This window comes from Gigantopelta aegis, chromosome 9 (genome assembly GCF_016097555.1).
Source record: "Gigantopelta aegis isolate Gae_Host chromosome 9, Gae_host_genome, whole genome shotgun sequence".
Lineage (NCBI taxonomy): Eukaryota > Metazoa > Mollusca > Gastropoda > Neomphalida > Peltospiridae > Gigantopelta > Gigantopelta aegis.
The window spans coordinates 23,874,750-23,897,721 of record NC_054707.1 but is presented as its reverse complement, the minus strand read 5'-3'; the positions used below and the strand labels follow the sequence as shown (position 1 = coordinate 23,897,721).

The 22,972-nt window shown below is 42.8% G+C and overlaps 1 protein-coding gene across 1 annotated transcript; it reads left to right on the top strand.

Annotated features, from left to right (window-relative positions):
- Positions 1-605: 605 nt before the first annotated feature.
- LOC121381843 lies at positions 606-18,681 on the top strand. Its single transcript, XM_041511207.1, has 3 exons — positions 606-844; positions 10,418-10,730; positions 17,532-18,681. The coding sequence occupies exons 2-3, from the start codon at positions 10,437-10,439 to the stop codon at positions 18,132-18,134; spliced, it is 897 nt and encodes a 298-aa protein (XP_041367141.1). The 5' UTR covers positions 606-844; positions 10,418-10,436; the 3' UTR covers positions 18,135-18,681.
- Positions 18,682-22,972: the final 4,291 nt, after the last annotated feature.

The window sequence follows — 22,972 nt, the reverse complement described above, 5'->3', positions numbered from 1 at the left end:
GGAACTTATGGCAAGGTGAGGGGTGTATCGCCAGGTTGACATAACAGTCCGAAGAATTGCTGGGTAATCCTCTGGCATGATCATCTTCACGACGCCATGATGGTGGTGCTATCCATGTCGTGCCTCAGGTCTCACTACACAGATGTCATCTGCCATTGAAACCCATGTTAAACTGCCCAACTTCAAGTGAAGATTGCCCATAGAACGGGTTCTCGTTGGCACTAACAACATACACCATTGCAAACATACATTATATAAGCATTTATTTTCACTCCAAAATTGAGAACATTTCCGTCTCAGTTTTTTGCTATATGACCGCATCTGGCTGTAGTACCGGTCCGAATAGGTGGTTCATTAACCGATTCACTCCGGCTGTCACTTGCGCTATATACCCATGTCCCAAAAGGTCGATGCACAATATTACAAAATAACATGGGCAAAATACAGCCAGAAGGCTTACCATTAAACATACATATTGTTTTAATTCTTCACCATTTGCTAGAAGTGAATATGTGACCCATAACATGTGTCCCAGTTAGGAACTATAGTGGACCGTGATGAATGAACTGTCACCCGGAAGTGATCTGTGTAGTGAGACCTCAGCAATCCTTGTCGGTACACCCCGTTCCGATCCGATGTGGCGTAGTACGTCTCACTGGGTTCATGCAGCTGCAACTGGTATCACCGCCCCTGACCTGATGGTAATGGTCGCCAGCTGTTGACCTTGTCGGGCCCGAGCTGAGAGACACAAAATACCCTTTACACCTGGCGATGTTTTGGCCATCGCGTCACTTTTAAAAGACGGGATCCGCCTTGTTATGTTTTTTTCTCGAGGAAGAAACAAGTAAGTTTACTTCTTGTTATTAACTCTATTCATGACAAACTATTTCCGAAACAATGGCTTTATAGGTTTGCCACTTTAAAACATAGTTTTATATTTATGATAGTAAAAAAAAATATGATTTCTTGTACCACTTCTGCGGCAGGTCATTCCATAACATAGATGTATGGAATTTCATGGTTTGGCGCGTAAAACGGACAAACGAGAACCGCTGAAGAGCACATAAATGTTTCCTTCTTCAGACAACTGAAAAAAAAAATCATTAATTAAAAAGCTAGTTTCTAAAAACAGCGCATAGCTAAGGTCTACATACAGAAGGCACTTCATCACAACATGGAATTCATCTTCAATTAAAAGGCTTTTACACATAGGGCACGTTCACTCTTAAAGTGGCAAACGTTCACGTCTGCCGGTTTCTAACCTTAAAGGTGCAACTCCGCATCTGAACTTACAAAAAGCACTTCTATGCAATCCTGGCAAGAGAGTTGATTCATAAAATTAAGTAAAATATTCACGTTTAAAATGTTTATAGGTTGCATGATTTTTAACTGCTGAATATCTCTGAAGGGAATTGTGAATAAGTGCGCATGTGTAATTAGATGGCTCTTTCTATTGGTTAAAATATTATGAAAACATAATTTGAACTCTGGTATATGCAAATGATGTCCCCAGGTAAACCATTTTTTGTAGATGGTTAGTTCTATTGGTTGAAATATTTCGAAAACATAATTTGAACTTTGGTATATGCAAATGATGTCCCCAGGTAAACCAATTTTTGTAGATGGTTAGTTCTATTGGTTGAAATATTTCGAAAACATAATTTGAACTTTGTTATATGCAAATGATGTGTCACCAAGCAATGCCATTTTTTGTCTTATTTTGTAACCGTGAACTGTGATAGACGGTCGTATGTGTGTGACGATAAGCCAGCGAGAAAAAAAGGACTTTGAAGTCCGGAATGGCGTTTTTTTGTTAAACAGTTTGTTCCGTCAAATTGACTACTGTTTCTATGCATTTTAACTTGGACGATGAAGAAGATTTTAATTTTAATTGGAGAGAGAGAGAGAAAAAAAAGTTTTTAGAAGGAGTTACGCTCCTGAAGTGATTCCTGCGAACACGTCTAAGACGTTGTGGAACAGCTGGACATTACTCTGTGTCGGTCTACAGGCTGGTAGGTACTGGGTTCGGATCCCAGTCGAGGCATGGGATTTTTGATCCAGATACCGACTCCAAACCCTGAGTGAGTGCTCCGCAAGGCTCAATGGGTAGGTGTAAACCACTTGCACCGACCAGTGATCCATAAGTGGTTCAGCAAAGGCCATGGTTTGTGCTATCCTGCCTGTGGGAAGCGCAAATAAAAGATCCCTTGCTGCTAGTCGGAAAGAGTAGCCCGTGAAGTGGCGACAGCGGGTTTCCTCTCAAAATCTGTGTGGTCCTTAACCATATGTCTGACGCCATATAACCGTAAATAAAATGTGTTGAGTGCGTCGTTAAATAAAACATTTCTTTCTTTCTAATCATAGCCCCCAGGGTAGGTGGGGGAAAGAAATCTGCACGTTTGCCGAAACCAACTGCATTGTGCGAGAGGAATGACAAAACTTTGTTCTTGATCAAAATAGATCGCGCAAAACTATTATTGGATAACAGGGTTTCAAATACAAACAACTGTATGTAGCCTCGAAATACACCGACCTTCTTTCCATACTTTTCGAAAATATATGTATAGTCATAATACATTTTATCATCTCATGTTACCGAGACATTGTAATTGAGCCTCTGCGGGCACGCCTTAATCTATATATACTACTCAAAAGAATTTAAGGGTCAAAAATTTATAACCAAATAAGTTTCAGAGTGTATTAGATTGATGATGTAAACTACACCAAATTTTTTATTTATTGTTCCATATTTACAAAAACCCACAAATAAACGTCACTGTATACAAGACAGTCACATGACATGCTGTCAAAGTTGAAGGTTGTCAAACATGGATTTTACACATTAGAACATTCGTTTAATAGTGTGTGAATCCACCCCTGGCGCGAATACACTCGACACTTCGTTGCCTCATGCTGTTGATCAGACGTCTGAAGAACTCTTGGGGAATGGCCTGCCACTCTGCCATAAGAAGTTGACCCAGATCATGAAGGTTGGCCGGAGGGGCATGGTTATCCCAAACTCTCCTGCCTAATTCGTCCCAGGCGTGCTCTATTGGGGCCAAGTCAGGCGAATATGCTGGCCAATCCATCCTGGCGATACCTTGTTGTCTGAGAAAGTCCGTTACCACCCTGGCGCGGTGGGGTCTGGCATTGTCATCCTGCAGAACTGCCCCGCCGCCAATCTGCTGAAGGCCTGGGAGAACCAACGGCCGGATAATCTCATTCAGATAGCGGATTCCTTTCAGATTGCCATCCACCACAGAGGGGGGTCCTGTGGTGGATAGAGATGCCGCCCCACACCATGACGCTGCCACCACCGAACCGGTGACGTTGTCTAACGTTAACGTCAGCGAAGCGCTCCCCAGGACGTCTGTAGACACGAACCCGACCGTCGTTGAACTGGAGACTAAACCTGGACTCATCAGTGAACATCACTCGACCCCACTGAACACGTTGCCACCGCAGATGAAGCGTGCACCAGTGACGTCTGGCCGTTCTGTGACGTGGTAGGAGTGGTGGTCGAACAGCCTGGCGACGGCAGCGTAGATTATTGGCTCTCAGACGATTGCGTATGGTTTGATCAGACACTCGAGTTCCAGTCGCAGTCCGCAGATTGTCACGTAATCGGCGTGCAGTGGTTGTGCGTTGACGTAGAGCCATATTGGTGATGTAGCGGTCCTCTCTATTTGTAGTGCTTCGGGGTCTTCCCGAACGTGGACGATTTCGAACAGAATTCGTTGCTTGGTACCGTTGCCACAGTCGGCCAACGACACTCTGACTGACACCAAGTCTCAGAGCAACATTTCTTTGCGTATTGCCATCCTGAAGCCAAGCAATAGCCCTTCCTCGATCTTCGATAGTCAGCTGAAGTCGTACCATTGTCGAATTTGGAGTGTGCACCGTACACGAACGCAAGCTCCAATTATACGGAAATTCAGCATTGGGAACATGGAATACACGTGCAAAGCGTGCAAATGAAGCGCTTTGTGAAAAAGCAAGTTATGGGCACTTAGCAGACCTTTCGCTTTCGCCCTAATTTACGTGCAAATGTAAGCATGTTTTCGCCATTAGAACTAGTCGACAGTGTCAATGACAGTGGATTTTAATTCATTTATGGGTTGCTTAGACCCACTTTCGTCAAAATGGAACAATACCATGCGTGACATTATGGTCTAGCTAATATAATTGACATTCAGAAAATAATGTCGAAAATATCGTCTGACCCTTAAATTCTTTTTATATATTTCGATGTGGCAGGAGACCGCGTTTGGGCAAGAAAAACTGGTTTAGTCACTCCCAGCAGCTCATCCGACCAAAACAAAGCCGGTGGTTGAACTCGTATACAACGTGTATCCAGGGTCGTAGCTGGTGGTGGTGGTGGTGGTGGTGGTGGGGGGGGGGGGGGGGGGGGCAGTTTAAGGAGTTTTTAGACTATTAACTACTCCCCCCCCCCCCCCCCCCCCCCCCAACAAAAATCCTAGCTACGGCCCTGGTATCCGAGTTGCTTTTCACCACAAAGGTTGATACTATGTAAGGAATGGGCGTCACCCCATACTGCTTTGCTCGATCGCCGACAAAGCGCATGGACGAGTACGTACACGATTTGTTGCTTGACTTAAGAAAAATGAAGGATATATCGGGTTACATATTGCCCAGACAGATGTAACAAACAAAATATGTTATAAAGAAGTTCTGTCTGGTGATGATTTAATCAGACTGGGTTTGTTGTTGATTAAATCGCTTTGTTCTGAACATAATGAAATATTTGTTTTCAAGTGTCATCATTTAATGCCGATCTACCATTTAGTACCAACTGCAGACTGACTGGTATAGCAATGTTTAGAGAGTCTAATAGCAATTGTATTTGCAGGTTATACAGTTACAGTTTGTTTTGTTTAACGACACCACTAGAGCGCATTGATTATTACGCATTGGCTGAAATTGCTGAGAGGAGAAGAGAATTGTACCCCATTTACAGAGCATCAAGACGGGACAACAAGAAAGCCATTGAGGGAAAAGAATACTTACCTGCAACTATGAACCCATACCCACCTGTAACTAAGAACTCAAATACATCACACATAAACCCACCCTCTGGGTCTCCTCAAATAAATCAACACCCCCCAGAAAAAGACACAGGCAAAGTACTCCTACCCAAGCAATTCCACTACCCAGGACAAACAGGTTCACTGGTTTACCCATGGATGACAGCAGTTAGGACAGTCAAGGAGACCTACACTCTAGATGTCATGAACCGGCTCCACAAAGATCTATATGACATTGTATTGACTCTAAGGTTAACACTAATATTAATATCGTATCTGTATCAATCTTTACCGGCCTCGGTGGCGTCGTGGTTAGGCCATCGGTCTACAGGCTGGTAGGTATTGGGTTCGGATCCCAGTCGAGGCATGGAATTTTTAATCCAGATACCGACTCCAAACCCTGAGTGGGTAGGTGTAAACCACTTGCACCAAACAGTGATCCATAACTGGTTAAACAAAGGCCATGGTTTGTGCTATCCTGCCTGTGGGAAGTGCAAATAAAAGATCCCTTGCTGCTAATCGGAAAGAGTAGCCCATGTAGTGGCGACAGTGGGTTTCCTCTCAAAATCTGTGTGGTCTTTAACCATATGTCTGACGCCATATAACTGTAAATAAAATGTGTTGAGTGCGTCGTTAAATAAAACATTTCTTTCTTTCTTTCTGTATCAATCTCAAAAGACTTTCAGTATAGAGACACACACACCAGCTGCCATGTAAATAGATATTCAAATATCTGCAAATACTGAAACTGACTTACCTGTACCTTTCTAAAAAAACATTGTATATAGTGATACACCCCCCCCAGCTGTTACGTAAATGTATATCCTAATGGTTGTAAAACTGAAACTGACTTACCTGTTCACATTTTAAAAAATATTGTATATACTGATACCAACCCCAGCTGTCATGAAAATAGATGTACTAATACTTGTAATACTGAAACTGATTCACCCGTACACATTTCAAACAACACTGTACATAATAACACATACCCCAGCTGTCATGAAAATAGATATTCTAATATTTGTAATATTGTAACTGACTTACATGTACCTGTGACCAAGTCTAAAATGAGGAAAGAATGACAAGGAACAAAAGGGTACATTAACACCAAAATTATCTTCTTTCTCTCCTGTTACTAACTGTACAGTGGAAAATGTTTTTCAGTTAGATATTTTAAACAGTGTACATGACAGACACAACCCCATAGTGCAACATTGTGATGTTTACCCCCCCCCCCCTCCCCCCATGAACAACCATTCTGAAGCTAATACAGAACATAACATTAAGAAAAATGAAGGATATATCGGGTTAAATATTGTAAAAATCATTCCATGTTTGCCCAGACAGATGTAACAGACAAAATATGTTATAAAGACGTAAAACAAACTGTATAACTGCTGGTGTTGTATGTATCCCTCCAATTGGCTCACCCTTTTTTAAAGAAAATACATTTGATGTTCTTGAAAATGAGATTTTTCAAAATGTGGAACCTGGAAAACCCATGTTTTTAGTGGGTGATTTTAATGCAAGAACAAAGTGTTTATCAGATTACACTAAACCAGATGATAATTCTATATATATTGAAAATATTGATATAGAACTTTCCTGAATGATATATCAAAGCTTGATAGTTTAATATACCTAGAGACCGGGCAAGCAAGGATAATGGCAGGGTAAATGGGCATGGTCTTAAACTTCTAGAATTATATAAAATACATAATATATATATATATATATATATATATATATATATATATATATATATATATATACTCTTCAAAAGAAGAAACGCAAAACCACATTGTCGTAACATTTGGAGAATTGATTTAATTATTGAATGGCGAGTCCGATAATTACCAAATGTTGCAGGATTGTTCACAATTCACTCTAGTCCATTGTGAGTAAGTGATAGGACACACCACCAAGGTCAAGGTCATCTGGAGTCAATACCGGGTGTGGCCTCCGCGTGTGTTGACAACTGCCTGGCACCGCCTGCCCATTGAAGCAACCAGAGTACGGATGACGTCCCGGGGGATGGTGGCCCACTCGGCCTGCAAGGCTGCTGCCAGCTCGGGCAGGGTCTGGGGCTGTGGTTGTCGCTGTCGGAGGCGTCGGTCCAACTCGTCCCATAGATGCTCAATTGGGTTCAAATCCGGTGATATCGATGGCCAAGGAAGGACATTAATGTTGTTGTTCTGTAGGAAAGCCGTTGTGAGACGTGCTGTGTGAGGCCTGGCGTTGTCATGTTGGAACACTGCGTTGGCGTTGGCCATAACTGGAACGATGTGTGGCCGGAGGATCTGGTCAAGGTAGCCCTGTGCATTCAGGTTGCCCTGCACGTGGACCAGGTCAGTTCTGCCAGTGTGTGAGATGGCTGCCCACACCATGACACTACCCCCGCCGAATCTGTCCACTTCCTGCACGCAGTTTGCCGCATAACGTTCACCACGACGCCTATACACGCGACATCTTCCATCATGACGTCGGAGCAGAAATCGGGACTCGTCACTGAACCACACCTGTCTCCATCGCAGTTGAGGCCATTGTCGATGAATCTGGCACCACTGCAGTCGGAGTCGACGGTGTTGTGGTGTTAAGATGACACCTCGAACTGGACGTCTGGCACGAATTCCTACCTCACGTAGGCGGTTCCGTACGGTCTGGTCGGATATCCTGCGCAAACCTGGTATTGCTGCGGCTGTGGAGGTGGCAGTAGTCAATCGTTCCCGAAGGTGGCGTACCCGGATGTAGCGGTCCTGCCCGGGGGTAGTGACCCGTGGTCGACCGGATCTAGGGAGGTCACGTGTTGATCCATGTTGCTGGTAACGGTCCCACAGTCTGGAGATGGTGCTTGGGGACACATGGAATGCCCTGGCAACGGCCGTTCTGGATTCGCCTGCGTCTAGTCGGCCGATGGCATTGTTTCTCTGCGGTTCACTGAGACGTGGCATGTCCTGGATTGTCAACTGTCGGCCAGATACAGAGGCCAGGCAAGCGAACACCCTGCACTTTTATACTGTCGGTGTTCATGTTGCACGTGCAGACAACGCACGTGCAGTGGTGACATGGTTTGCACGTGGCTGCGTTTTTGCGAATATTCACATTTTGGAACTTTATTGTACAGTAGCTGCGTTTTATCGAATGTAACCGTGGGAATGTGTTTGGGACATGCAATGACCTTATATTCACAAAGCATGAACCGGTAGGAAACATAAAATCGGAGTTATAACCCATTTGTACCCTTTTGCGTTTCTTTTTTTGAAGAGTATATATATATATATATTAAATGGTAGATGCGGAAAAGATAAATATGTAGGTGATGTAACTAGTAAAAAAAAGAAGAAAGAAGTGTTTTATTTAACGACGCACTCAACACATTTTATTTACGGTTATATGGCGTCAGACACATGGTTAAGGACCACACAGATTTTGAGAGGAAACCCGCTGTCGCCACTACATGGGCTACTCTTCCGATTGGCAGCAAGGGATCTTTTATTTGCGCTTCCCACAGGCAGGATAGCACAAACCATGGCCTTTGTTGAACCAGTTATGGATCACTGGTCGGTGCAAGTGGTTTTCACCTACCCATTGAGCCTTGCGGAGCACTCACTCAGGGTTTGGAGTCGGTATCTGGATTAAAAATCCCATGCCTCGACTGGGATCCGAACCCAATACCTACCAGCCTGTAGACCGATGGCCTGCCACGACGCCACCGAGGCCGGTCCGCTGTAGATTATTACTGATCCCTCTTGTAACTGTCGATACTTACTACTGTATGAGATCCGCTACGATTATTTCTTCGACTACCATTATTTTTCTGAATGTACCCAGTGGTAAAGCACTCGCTTGATGCGCGGTCGGTCTGGGATCGATCCCTGTCGGTGGGCCCATTGGGCTATTTTTTGTTCCAGCCAGTGCACCACGATTGGTATAACAAAGGCCGTGGTATGTTGTTATCCTGTCTGAGGGATGGTGCACATAAAAGATCCCTTGCTACTTTTTCATTCATTTTCATTTTTTATTTCAACTTATTTTCCTTGCTTATATTCATTCAAGGTTCAAGCACGATGTTCTGGGCACCACTTGCACCGACCAGTGATCCATAACTGGTTCAACAAAGGCCATGGTTTGTGCTATCCTGTCTGTGGGAAGCGTAAATAAAAGATCCCTTGCTGCTAATCGGAAGAGTAGCCCATGTAGTTGCGACAGCGGGTTTCCTCTCAAAATCTGTGTGGACCGTAACCATATGTCTGACGCCATATAACCGTAAATAAAATGTGTTGACCCACTGTTCTGGACAGACAGCCCAGATAGCTGAGGTATGTGCCCAGGACAGCGTGCTTGAACCTTAAAAGGATATAAGCACGAAAATAAGTTGAAATGAAATGAATATAACTTGCTCCGAGTTCATTCAACCATGGCCAGTAAGCAGCGGTATCCACCACCTTGGCCAGTACATGGCAATAGACCGTTAACAATGTGTCAAAGTTTAGTCTCACGCCTCCGACTATGTTTAAGTGTTGGTGCTTTGTTCGATAGTTTTCCTTCAACGTGGGAATGACATGGTTCACTGATCTAGCACACCGTTTACACTAATCCAAAGAAATGAAAATGTCACAAAAGTACAGCCTTTAAATTGAAAGAAAAATGTCAGTACAAATAAATTTTAAAATTCAAAATCTTGTAAAGAAATGGCTTTTAAAATTGATTGTTTTTTTTTCTTAAATATTCATTTAGAATTATTTTTCACCAATAGATATGTTTTGATAAAACAAAAACAAAAATATATGTACAAATTTGTATTTGTTGCTTATTTTTTTATTGGTTTGTTATTCTTGGGAAATTTAGTCTTCAGGTATGATTCAGTACTACGGAAATTCGTTAAACTGGACACTTTTAGAAAAACCATACTGTCCGGATTATTAAGGTCTCGCTGTTTTGTTTTTATCAGTATATCGCAAGAACCGTAACTCTGGACAAACTCTGTCTACACACCTGTGTAATAAACTTGAAGACAGGCTAAGTCTGTTTATTGCAATTGTGCCTTTAGGACAGTCTAGCAATATGTTTATTTCTACTGTCAGTTTGGACGTTTGAGGGGGGTCTGTGGGGATGGGGGGGGGGAGGTCCTAGACTGGCAACTGAATTTTTTTTTTGTAGGGTCCGGTATGCTCACCCTGAAAATACATTGGTAAAAAAGGAATTTTCATGGAATGGGTTGAAGGCATTTCGACCCCATCTCCACCACCCCACCCCACTTTGCACATGTGCCTGCTTGGACTCCCAATAGCCAATTCAAAACGTAGTGAGGTATTTTGTTTGAGATTTTAAAACAAAATAATATATTCTTCTTTTCTTTTTAATTTCAGTAACGTGTAGCAAACAATCATGTTTACTTGTACGAGGCGTGAAGCTTTCTTGTCCGTCTTTCTTCTGTTGATGTTTTTCGTCTTCATGGTAATGTACCACCGTGATACAAACCACGACAACACGATGCTGTTGAAATACCTCCTTCCCGCGCAATCCTCCTCCTCGGTCGGCAACACGAAAGAGTCGTGTCTAGGAGAACAGAAACTGCACCAGGATCGAATCCGACTCTCAAGGATGCTCAATTCGATGAAACACAACTTCTCCAGACAGAGCTGTGAAATGCTGGAAGTGCGCAAGAAATCGGGAGAAAACGTAAGTACAGATTAAAGCAACAAAAGCAAAAAAACAACAAACCCCACCCCCCAAAAAAAACAAGAAAGAAAAAAAGAAGAAAAAGAAACCCAACAAGAGGCCTGATTCTCAAAACATTTTGCAAGTCTTTTTTTTTTTTTGGTAATTGCACTACTAGATCGCAAAGTTGCGACAATTTAATGAATTAGGCCTAAGTTGGTGTCTTGGTATATCAAATGCCGTGGTATGTGCTGTGGACGAGGTAACGATCTCGTGACTGATGGACATGTATTGCGAAGGAATCAATGGGTTAAAAACTTTCGAATAACAAAAGAAACATTCTATTTTCTTTGTGAAGAGCTTCGCCCAAGTCTGTCCAAACCTGTTACACTGCGTGTCTGACTGCCAGTGTCAAAATATGTCTATATATGTACCTGTTTATGCAATACATTACAATAACATTGTGTCATATAGGAATGTTGTAAAATCTGTTTTCAATTCTTTTGCGTATCGAGTACATTTACTCCTACTCAAATATAATTTTGCATAACCTCTGTTGCTCGTGCAAATATAATCCAGGAGTATATATACTCAAAGGCAAAAGTTATTGTGATATGGATTGTTTAAAATAATAAATTTATGTATGGATTTATGGATGTAAACCAGAGAAAATATGCATGAAACAGCTCGAAGAAATGCAATCACGTAGTTGTTGCAGCGATTGCATGCTTTGTGCAAGAAACATGGAATATTCGGGAGAAATGCTGTCAATTGTTCACCATAAAAGGCCAGACATTCAGTCGCAAATCATTGCCACTCTGTGCAGCCTTCAGAAGTCCAGAAGTCAGAAAAACAACATTAGTGAACTGTTTGATGCAATTTCGTCATGCTACGCCTCAGTGAAAATGACAGATGGCGAGTCATAGGGATGCTTGAATCTGGGACCTCGCAGCGTGACGTCGCACGTCACTTCAACGTCCACAAAAACACCATATGGCACTTATGGCAACGATACCAACAAAACAACCAGATCAGGGACCGTCCCCGTAGCGGCCGACCACCCGTGACAACCCCTCGCCAAGACACATGGATCCGAACCACGCATCTGCGAAACAGGTTTCAGCCAGCAACCCTCACAGCCCGTACCGTCCCTTTCTCCAGCGTTTAGTGACCTCAGTGAGACGACGGTGCCAGGCCGGTATCAATGCTCAAGGTGGACACACTCGCTACTGACTGTGTGAACTTCGCTCTGGAACCCCTTCTAGTAATGTGGCTCATTTGTATATGACAGGTGCGCTCTTTTCATGGGCTATTGCTCGTTTCCATACCTTCGGACATTTCTCTTTCTATGTCATAACGTTTCATACACGGCAGTAAAAAAAAAAAAATTCAATTATCTTTTGTCTTTTTTGTGTCACAATAACTTTTGCCTTTTAGTATATAAACCCGTATGTAAATGCACTCTCATGACGGATATACTCACGTATGTAAATATCTCCTGACCTCATTAACCCCTCTCCCCATCTGTAATTAAAATGTGCTGAGAATGTCGTTATATAAAACATGGTCTCTACCTTCTTGGACACCCCCCCTTCTCCACCCCACCCCCCCCACACACACACACAAAACATAAATAAATAAATAACAAAAACCGTAACTAACCACACTTTTGAATGCTTAGTTACCGCACATCGATGTATATTATCAGACCTTTTACGTTGGTCCTTAATATCTGGTACAAAAAAGGTCGTTACACCCTCAATTTCTGGTATAAAAAGGTCGTTGCGGTGTATAAGCCCACTAAGTTTTTATATCAAGATGATGGGAAGTATGTCGTTCAACAGAGAGAATCGAGGGCATTTTTTTTATTATTGTTCCCAGAAACATAAGCAAGGTCAACGTTGGGGCTTGAATCATTGCTGTACATGGTATTATTGTATATATACATAAACGATACATAATTAAAACTATACACTCGTATAGAATGCACTTAGACAATATGTGTATATATATATGCATGTGCGCGCGTGTGTATGAGAGAGACAGAGAGAGAGAGAGACAGAGAGAGAGAGAGAGAGAGAGAGAGAGAGAGAGAGAGAGAGAGAGAGAGAGAGAGAGAGAGAGAGAGAGAGAGACAGAGAGACAGAGACAGACAGACAGACACACAGACTGACAGACAGGCATAGATAGAGACAGACACAGACAGACAGACAGACAGACAGATACAGACAGACAGACACAGAGACAGACACAGACAGACAGATACAGATGGACAGACACAGAGGCAGACACACAGACAGACACAGACAAACAGACAGAGGCAGACACAGACGGACACAGAGACACAGGCAGAGACAGACGGATACAGAGACACATGCAGAGACAGACAGACAAGCAGACAAACAAACACAGACAGAGACAGACACAGACAGACAGACAGACAGACAGACAGACAGAGACAGATACAGACAGACAGACACACAGACATACGGAGACAGAGAGAAAGAGGCAGACACAGACATACACAGAGACAGACAGAGAGAGACGGACAGACAGACAAAGAGAGACACAGACAGACACAGAGACAGACATACAGAGAGAGAGAGAGAGAGAGAGAGAGACGGACAGACAGAGAGAGACGGACAGACAGAGACAGATACAGACAGACACAAACATAGACAGACACAGACAAACAGACAGAGACACACACAGACACAGACAGAGGCAGATACAGACAGAAGCAGATACAGACATACACAAACAGACAGATGCAGACAGACAGACAGACAGAGACCTAAACACAGACAGAGACAGACAGACAGACAGACAGACAGAGAACAACAGACACAGACAGAGACACACAGACAGACACAGACAGAGACAGACAGACACAGACAGACAGAGACACACAGACATACATATACAGATACAGCCAGACAGAGACAGGCACAGATAGACAGACAAACACAGACATAGGCAGACACAGACATACACAGACAGACACAGACAGACAGACAGACACAGACAGACACAGACAGACGGAGACAGAGAGAAAGAGACAGACACAAAAAGACACACAGACTGACAGACAAACAGACACAGACAAACACATATACAGACAGACAGAGAGAGACGGACAGACAGACAGACAGAGAGAGACGGACACAGAGACAGACAGACAGACAGACAGACAGAGAGAGACGGACAGACAGAGACAGATACAGACAGACACAGACATAGACAGACACAAACAGACAGACACAGACAGAGACGGACACAGACAGAAACAGACACAGACAGAGGCAGATACAAACACAGACAGACAGAGGCAGACAGAGATCTAGAGACAGATAGAGACAGACAGACATACAGACAGACAGAGACAGAGACACACAGCCAGACAGACAGGCAGAGACAGAGACACTCAGACACACATATACAGATACAGACAGACAGACAGACAGACAGACAGAGACAGACACAAACACAGACAGACAGACAGACAGACAAACACAGACAGACACAGACAGAGACAGACAGACAGAGGCAGACACAGACACAGACACGGACAGACAGGCACAGACAGACAGATACAGACATACAGAGACAGACACAGACATATACATAGACAGACACAGACATAGGCAGACACGAACATAGACAGACACAGACAGAGACAGACAGACAGACACAGGCAGAGACAGAGACAGACAGACAGACAGACAGACAGACACAGACACAGACAGACAGACACACATACACATACAGAGACGGACAGAGACCTACACACACAGAGACAGAGACAGACAGACAGAGGCATAGACAGACAGAGACAGACAAACAGACAGAGACATACAGAGACAGACGGAGACAGAGGCAGACAGAGACAGAGACTGACAGACAGCGACAGAGACAGACAGACAGAAACAACAGAGACAGACAGACAGAGACATACGGAGAAACAAACATACAGAGAAACAGACAGACAGAAACAACAGTGACAGGCAGACAGAGACAAACAGACACAGACAGATATACAAATACAGACAGAGACAGACAGACAGACAGACATATACAGACAGACAGAGACAGAGACAGACACAGGCAGGCAGGCAGACAGACAGACACAGACAGACAGACAGAAACAGACAGACAGAGACACACAGACACAGACAGACAGACAGACAGGAGTGGGGCATTTGTTTTAGTGAACTGATCAAAATACCCGTGGTATGTACTACCCTGTCTATGGGATGGTGTATATAAAAGATCCCTTGCTGCTAATCGGAAAGAGTAGTCCATGAAGTGGCGACAGCGGATTTCCTCTCTCAATATCTCTGTGGTCCTTAACCATATGTCTAACACCATATAACCGTACATAAAATGTGTTGAGTGCGTCGTTAAATAAAACATGTCTCTCTTTATTTTGGATCAAAATACAAATACTATTTTAATAAAGATTCCAAGATAGCTCAACACGATTAAAGCTTTTTGAAAGTCGACGCGAAAGGGCGGAGGGGGTTGGGGGGGGGGGGGGGGGACGCAGCATTTCGTTATGAACGACCAGCGAGCACACATTGTAAGTAGGTAAATATTAGATACATTCGTGGACGTGTTATACATACTGAACTCCACTGAAACGCTCCAGTTAGATTTGTATTTCTGAAAAGAATATGAGAAGAAATAAACCATTCCACTGATTTTTGTGTAACTGGAACGTGGCGGGACGTAGACCAGTGGTAAAGCGCTCGCCTAATGCGCAGACGGTCTGGGATCGATTCCCGTCAGTGGGCCCATTGGGCTATTTCTCATTCCAGCCAGTGCACCACCACTGGTATATCAACGGCCGTGGTATGTGCTATTCTGTCTGTGGGATGGTGCATATAAAAGATCGCTTGTTACTAATGGAAAAATGTAGCGGGTTTCCTCTATTAAAACTAAATGTCAAAATTACCAAATGTTTGACGTTCAATACTATAGAATCAATAGCCGATTATTAATAAACCAGTGTGTTCTAGTGGTGTAGTATTTAAATCAGCACGTTAGAACTAACATAGAAAACAATGGGTGGACGGATCCACCATTGGGATATATGTTCTGCGATAGTTTGTTGGAGCAACTACCATTGTGTCATTTTCCGTTCCAATCAGAAATTTAACCGGGATTCCGGATTTTTAATGGAGTGTACATTGTTTCCTGGTTTTTCGTTGCTTGTCCAAAATGTTCTGCATTTCCCGTCCAGGAGGTATGATATGGTTTCGGCTGAGACTGTACATACATTCTGAATAGGGCTGTCGTTTCAGACAATTGTGAAACCCAAACCCATCTCAGTACCCGGCCTCCAGTATTAAAATTTAAGAATGTTTTGTTTTTCGAAACCCACTTTCATCAGAAAAGAAAAAGAAAGAAATGTTTTATTTAACGACGCACTCAACACATTTTATTTACGGTTATATAGCGTCAGACATATGGTTAAGGACCACACAGATTTTGAGAGGAAACCCGCTGTCGCCACTACATGGGCTACTATTCCGATTAGCAGCAAGGGATCTTTTATTTGCGCTTCCCACAGGCAGGATTGCACAAACCATGGCCTTTTTTGAACCAGTTATGGATCAATGGTCGGTGCAAGTGGTTTACACCTACCCATAGAGCCTTGTGGAGCACTCACTCAAGGTTTGGAGTCGGTATCTGGATTAAAAATCCCATGCCTCGACTGGGATCCGAACCCAGTACCTACCAGCCTGTAGACCGATGGCCTACCACGACGCCACCGAGGCCGGTCACTTTCATTACTGCAATCATTTAAAAGTTGTTTTATTTAACGACACCATTATTATTAGAGCACATCGAGACTATCCAGCAGTGTCCAGTCTAGTACAGGTTGTGTGGCACAGGTTGGGACGGGGGGAAAAAAAAAAGACAACAGGTACGCAGTGTTCCACGACTGCAATATGAAAGGTTGTGGTGTACACAGTAATATACCAGAAAACTGGCTGAATGAAAATCATTTCTAGTGGTATGTTTGTCTTCGACTGCAAAACCCCTGCACGTGCTGTAACCTCACCGTGGTGCAGGGGTGTAACATTCTCTTTGAGAATGGCCAATACAGCACAATTGAAATTTTGAGTAAAAGTCAGTATCTATCTGTGATATTTGTATTTTTGCACAGTTCTTTACATTGTTTTTAGTTAAATCTTGAATTGTTATATTGATGTTGACCATCACTTTATTTGTTTGCATTACCATAGTTTGACACCCAATAGCCGATGTATTTTTCGTGCTGGGGTGTCGTTAAACATTCATTCATTCATTCATTCATTCGGCTGCAGAAACCAAAAAGTTCGCGTCTGCGTTTTGTGTGAGTTATTTTTTGTTGCTTGGGGTTTGGACTTATTAATTGTGTGCACATTATTTGCTTATGATTTATTTTTTCCGTGTTATTTTCTTTTCTTCTTCTTTTTTTTTGTGGTGGTGGGGGAGGGGGGGAGGGAGAGAGGTGGTGGTGGGCGTACCTCAGTGGTACAACGCTCGTTTGGTGCACTGTCCGTCTAGGATCGACCCCCGTCGGTGGGTCCATTGGACTACTTCTCGTTTCAGCCAGTGATCCACAACTATCCTGTATATAGGACACTGCATAAGATATATCTCTTTCTGCTAATAGGAAAGAGTAGCCCATTAGCTGCGATCCTTAACCATATTATTCGACGCCATATAACGGTAATTCAAAATTTGTTGAGTGCGTCGTTAAAAACAAAGCATTCCGTCCTTCCATGTATTATTAATAATATTATTATCTTTATTATTGTTTCATCATTTCAGATAGACCTTAGAGTGTCGGCAACTGGAGGATGGTGCAAAGCGGTAAGCAGCTCGACTGGAGGAAACCACGCACACGACAGACTTCTTGCTGAAGACCTGTCGAAATTCTTTGAAGGAAAAGCAGTAGCAAGCTTCGGCGACGGGCCAGGCGACTACAAAAAATACTTCGATTCCACAAAGCGCCTACGACTCTACGACGCTTACGACGGCGCCCCCTATGGGAAGGAGACGAGTGGAGGTGTGGTAGAATTCCTTGACCTCACGGCGCCGCAGTACGGACTTCCGCTCTATGACTGGATTATAAGTTTAGAAGTTGCCGAACACATCCCGAGAATGTACGAGGGTATCTACATTGACAACGTAGTTCGCCATGCCAAGGAAGGCATTGTTTTGAGCTGGGCCGTGCCCGGGCAGGGAGGACTGTCCCATGTTAATAAACGTCCTCTGAGTTACGTTAAGAAGATGCTGTACGAGAAAGGTTTTGCTCATGATCCAGAGAGTAGTAAACGACTGCAAACAGCGGCCAAACTACGATGGTTGAGAGCTAACACCAATGTGTACAGGAGATTACCGTCGAGTCCAGCAAATCCCAGGGATGCATAGACGAGTTCGCATGCTTCACAATCACTCACCAACATCGCCATTACGATCACTGTGTGTACATGAATATCGTTATTCTGGATGTCCTTTGCCGGGGAACTGCATTGCGTTCTAGCATTGCTGGACCGAATCGCGAGCACAATCTCAGTTTAATAGAAGATGAGATGATCTGTCTCTTGAAAAATGACATTTTCTTAGTAATTTTAATAGGTGAATTTTTATTTCACCTGCCGCGCTTAAAGAATGGACCACGATTTTCTTTTTGCAGACCGCTATTTTGAGCCTTGTATTGTCTTTACTAAAAGTTAAACGGTTTTTTGTATTGTCTTTACTAAAAGTTTTTTGTGTGGGTTTCTTGATATCATATATTTATCATCCATTAAAGGCTTTTATAGGGGATATCGCTGACACTATAATATGCGATATCCCCTAGGAGATATCGCTTCTTATAATCTTGATTGGTCAAAGATTAACCACAAGACATTATTTTGTTACGTCACTGTGTATGTTTCAGTGCTAAACCTATCATTAGTGACGTCACGCCACTGTCGTTCTGCTAGTTAATGAGTACCGCTGACAAATATAGTGACATTCAACCCACATTACTGACAATGTTTACAATTGTCGTAAATGAAAATAAGGATTGATGATAAAAAGAATACCTTGCACCCTCGTGTCTTGTGATATCATAATTTATCAGCACTCGTTAATCAAAGTATAAAAATCCTCGACAAGCCTCGGATTTCATACTTTTATCAACTCGTGCTGATAAATAGAGAAGTTTGCAATCATATCTCACGAGTCGCGCTTTGACAAAAAACATGAAATTTTCTATTTATTATATAACGTTTGGCAATTTACTTTCATTTTTAAAATGACAGCAACAAAATAGTTCCGGCTTTCTTACAGTTAAGATAACACTTTCTACAGTGACGATAACACATTTTAGAGTGAAATAGTGAAATTTTCACTCAAAAATGTGTTATCACCACCGAGTGACCGATAACACTTTTATTTCACTGATATTTTTAGATATTTCACTAAATGTTATATAATAAATTATGATATTACCAGACACTCGGGGAGCATCCTCTATTTATTATGTTGGTTACCAACGTAGATGAAACCTGACATTCTGTTGGGTCAAACAGGTTAGTAGCAAAGACATTTCATGTGGAGGTGTGAGATATTTGAATGTGAGTGGCGAAGGATCTTTGAGTGGATATTAATATAATAGCCTCAATATATCAGGTTTTAATTTGTTTTAAAGGTTATACATCTATGTTTTTTTTTTTTTTTTTTTTTTTTTTTTTTACAACAAACACTTCATGGTCTCCAAGTGTGTGTGTGGAGGGGGGGGGGGGCGAGGGGGATGCTAACCCGGTTCACCCGGTTCTTGTGGGCCTGTTTTTGCAGTGTCCTGGATAACTCTTTTTAAGTGTTTTCGTTTCTATGCGTGCACGTGTGAGTGTGTGACTGTGCGTGCATACATGCAGTTGGTAGTATGTCGGTGTGTACATGCGTGCTGGAGATATACGTATGCGCGTGTGTTGACACAAGTAAATAAAAATGCCCCCCCCCCCCCCACACACACACACACACATCCGACTGAGCATCTTAGAACTGGGCCTCCCACTTACGCAAGCACACATACACACGCACGCACGCCTGCACGCGTCACACACATATACTACCTGTAATCGTGTTTAGAACCATGAATGTTTCTACCTCCCCCTCCCACTCCCCGTTCCAACCAATTCTCCACGACTGATGCACAAAAAAGCCCTTGATATGAGCTACCATGCCTATGCAAAATTATATGTATGGGTGGCGGACGGCGATTTACCTCTCTGTTTAGACAAAGTGTCGGTATAACTGTGTTGAACGCTAACAAAAATATCGCTTTTAATGTGCAGAAAGTCCTGGACAAAGGCCGTGGTATATGCAATCTAATTAAAATTAGCTCCACTATTACACATGTAATAGTGAAGCTAATTTTAATTAGATTGTGGTATATGCTTTCCTGTCTGTGGAAAAATGCATATAAAAGATCCTTTGCTCCATAGAAAAATGGGGGCGGGACGTAGCTTAGTGGTAAGGCGCTCGCTTGATGTACGGTCGGTTTGGGATCGATCCCCGTCGGTGGGCCCATTGGTCTATTTTTCGTTTTAGCCAGTGCACCACGACTGGTATATCAAAGGCCGTGGTATGTACTACCCTGTCTGTGTGATGGTGCATATAAAAGATCCCTTGCTGCTAATCGAAAAGAGTAGCCCATGAAGTGGCGACAGCGGATTTCCTCCCTCAATATCTGTGTGGTCCTTAACCATATGTCTGACGCCATATAACCGTAAATAAAATGTGTTGAGTGCGTCGTTAAATAAAAATATTTCCTTCCTTCCATAGAACAATGTAGTGGGTTTCCTCTGATGACTACGAGTCGGAATTATCAAATGTTTGACATTCAATGGCCGATTATTTATTAATCGATGTGCTCTAGTGGTGTCATTAAACAAAACAAACTTCTTCTTGTCGGTGTACAATTTTCATGCATCGTGCGTATTACATGTATTATCTTTTGTGGGTATATATATATATATATATGTGGTCATTTTGTGTAATAGCGTTTTATTATTAGAATTTGTTATTTATGATCTCACATGACAATAACACACACATACGATTGACTGCTCCTAGGTGATGATCCGATCGCCACAGCCATGCCATCTAATGAAATACTAGTTGGAACGATCCAGATTGATAGTTCTCAGGCTGTGACACGAGGGCGTATTTGGGCTATTTCCCGTTCCAACCGGTGCAACACGACTGGAATATCAAAGGCTGTTGTTTACTCCAGTCTGTGGGCAAAATGTAGGGGATGTCCTCTCTTAAGACTGTTAGAAGTATCAAATGTTTGACATTAAACAGCCAGTGATTAATAAATCAATATGCTCTTGTGATGTCTTTAAACAAAACAAAACTTTTAACTTTAACTTTTAAAAACAATTAATCAGATAAATGGTACCAGGGATTGCCTCTGGATATCATTTTTTAAATTCTTTTAAAAACGTATCTAACGAAAGAAAATGAGTTGGAGACATTTTTGAAAAAACACCAAACAATCCGAGTTTAGTAATCAATTTCTTACATATCCACAAAAAAACACAACAAAAAACATTACGTCACAGAGTAATCAGTTTCAAATTAACTTGTACGTCATGGAGCAATCAATTTCGGGCATGGATATTTTGTTGTCTGTACCGATCGGGACATCACCGCGAAGCTATCGGTCAAAAGTCTCAAAAGTGATTTCCAACGTATTTAAGAGACAGAGAAGGTCTACATACAGTGAAACCTCTAAAAACCGGACCCTCTGTAAACCGGAATTCCCTCAAGACCGGACGTTGTTCATTGTCCCTGTGCAGAAGAGAAACTATGCAAACCGGATACCTCTTAATACTGGACTTTTTACTTGGTCCCGAGAAGGGCCGAATTTAGACCTTGCGGGGGGGGGGGGGGGGGGCGGGCGGAGCAGGGGCCCGGGGCAGTTCAGGTTCGGGGTCCCTCAAAAATAGAAATTAAATTACATGACGAATAAAAAAAATGAACTAATTTTAGAATTATTACTTTTGTTTATAAAGTAAGTCCTTAGTCTGTGGAGAGGGGGGGGGGGGGGGGTCTCTAGCAGAAGGGCCCGGGGCAATTGCCCCCTTTGCTCCCTTATAAATCCGGCACTGGTCCCGACCATTGTCCGGTTTAGAGGCGTTTCACTGTATATTCTTTTTCATTCCGGCAAGAGGACAGGATATTGTATTGTCTTCAGAGCTGGACAGGGGCGTTGCCCCCACCCCCCCTATGCATGTTTAGCATAATGAATATACTTTTGTTCGGATATGTATGTTTGTATAATATATGTATAATGCAATATCATGGTTTACAACATCTTACGGTTGGTACATTATATTACCAAACAGGAGAATAAAATAGGAAGAAAACGTGTGTGTACATTGTTTTGTATTTAAATAGGATTTTGTTTGTTATATGTTCTAGGAAAGGGGTGCTCATTTAAGCAAGGGCGCCTGCATTATTTTAAAATACACTGCTACGCATTAATGATACAGGACCGGCCTCGGTGGCGTCGTGGTTAGGCCATCGGTCTACAGGCTGGTAAGTACTGGGTTCGGATCCCAGTGGAGGCATGGGATTTTTAATCCAGATACCGACACCAAACCCTGAGTGAGTGCTCCGCAAGGCTCAATGGGTAGGTGTAAACCACTTGCACTGACCAGTGATCCATAACTGGTTCAACAAAGGCCATGGTTTGTGCTATCCTGCCTGTGGGAAGCGCAAATAAAAGATCCCTTGCTGCTAATCGGAAAGAGTAGCCCATGTAGTGGCGACAGCGGGTTTCCTCTCAAAATCTGTGTGGTCTTTAACCATATGTCTGACGCCATATAACCGTAAATAAAATGTGTTGAATGCGTCGTTAAATAAATAATTTCTTTCTTTCTTTAATTATACAGGATCCGCGGAGCAGGAGAAACGCTTTGGCTTGCCCACCCTCCACGTTTCCCTGTTATTGTGGAGCATACTCCCGAACCCTCCAACAGGTTCAGACCTTAAAAAATACATCTCTACACATACCCCACACTTTCAAATATACTTCTCGGGTTTATAGGCAACGTTTTCCGGAAACACCCGACTGAGTAAGACATTCCATATCCTCGCTGTAAATAAATAATTTCCCATCATTTAGGAGTACATCCAGATACATATTAGTCCATACCTTAGCAACTAAAGTCGGATCAGATGTGTGTACGGTCCGTGCCATAGGGCGTTAT

Coding starts and splice junctions, on each gene's coding strand:
- LOC121381843 (XM_041511207.1), top strand. CDS start 10,437: ATGTTTACTTGTACGAGGCGTGAAGCTTTCTTGTCCGTCTTTCTTCTG. Junction 10,731..17,531: donor GCAAGAAATCGGGAGAAAAC/GTAAGTACAGAT, acceptor TCATCATTTCAG/ATAGACCTTAGAGTGTCGGC.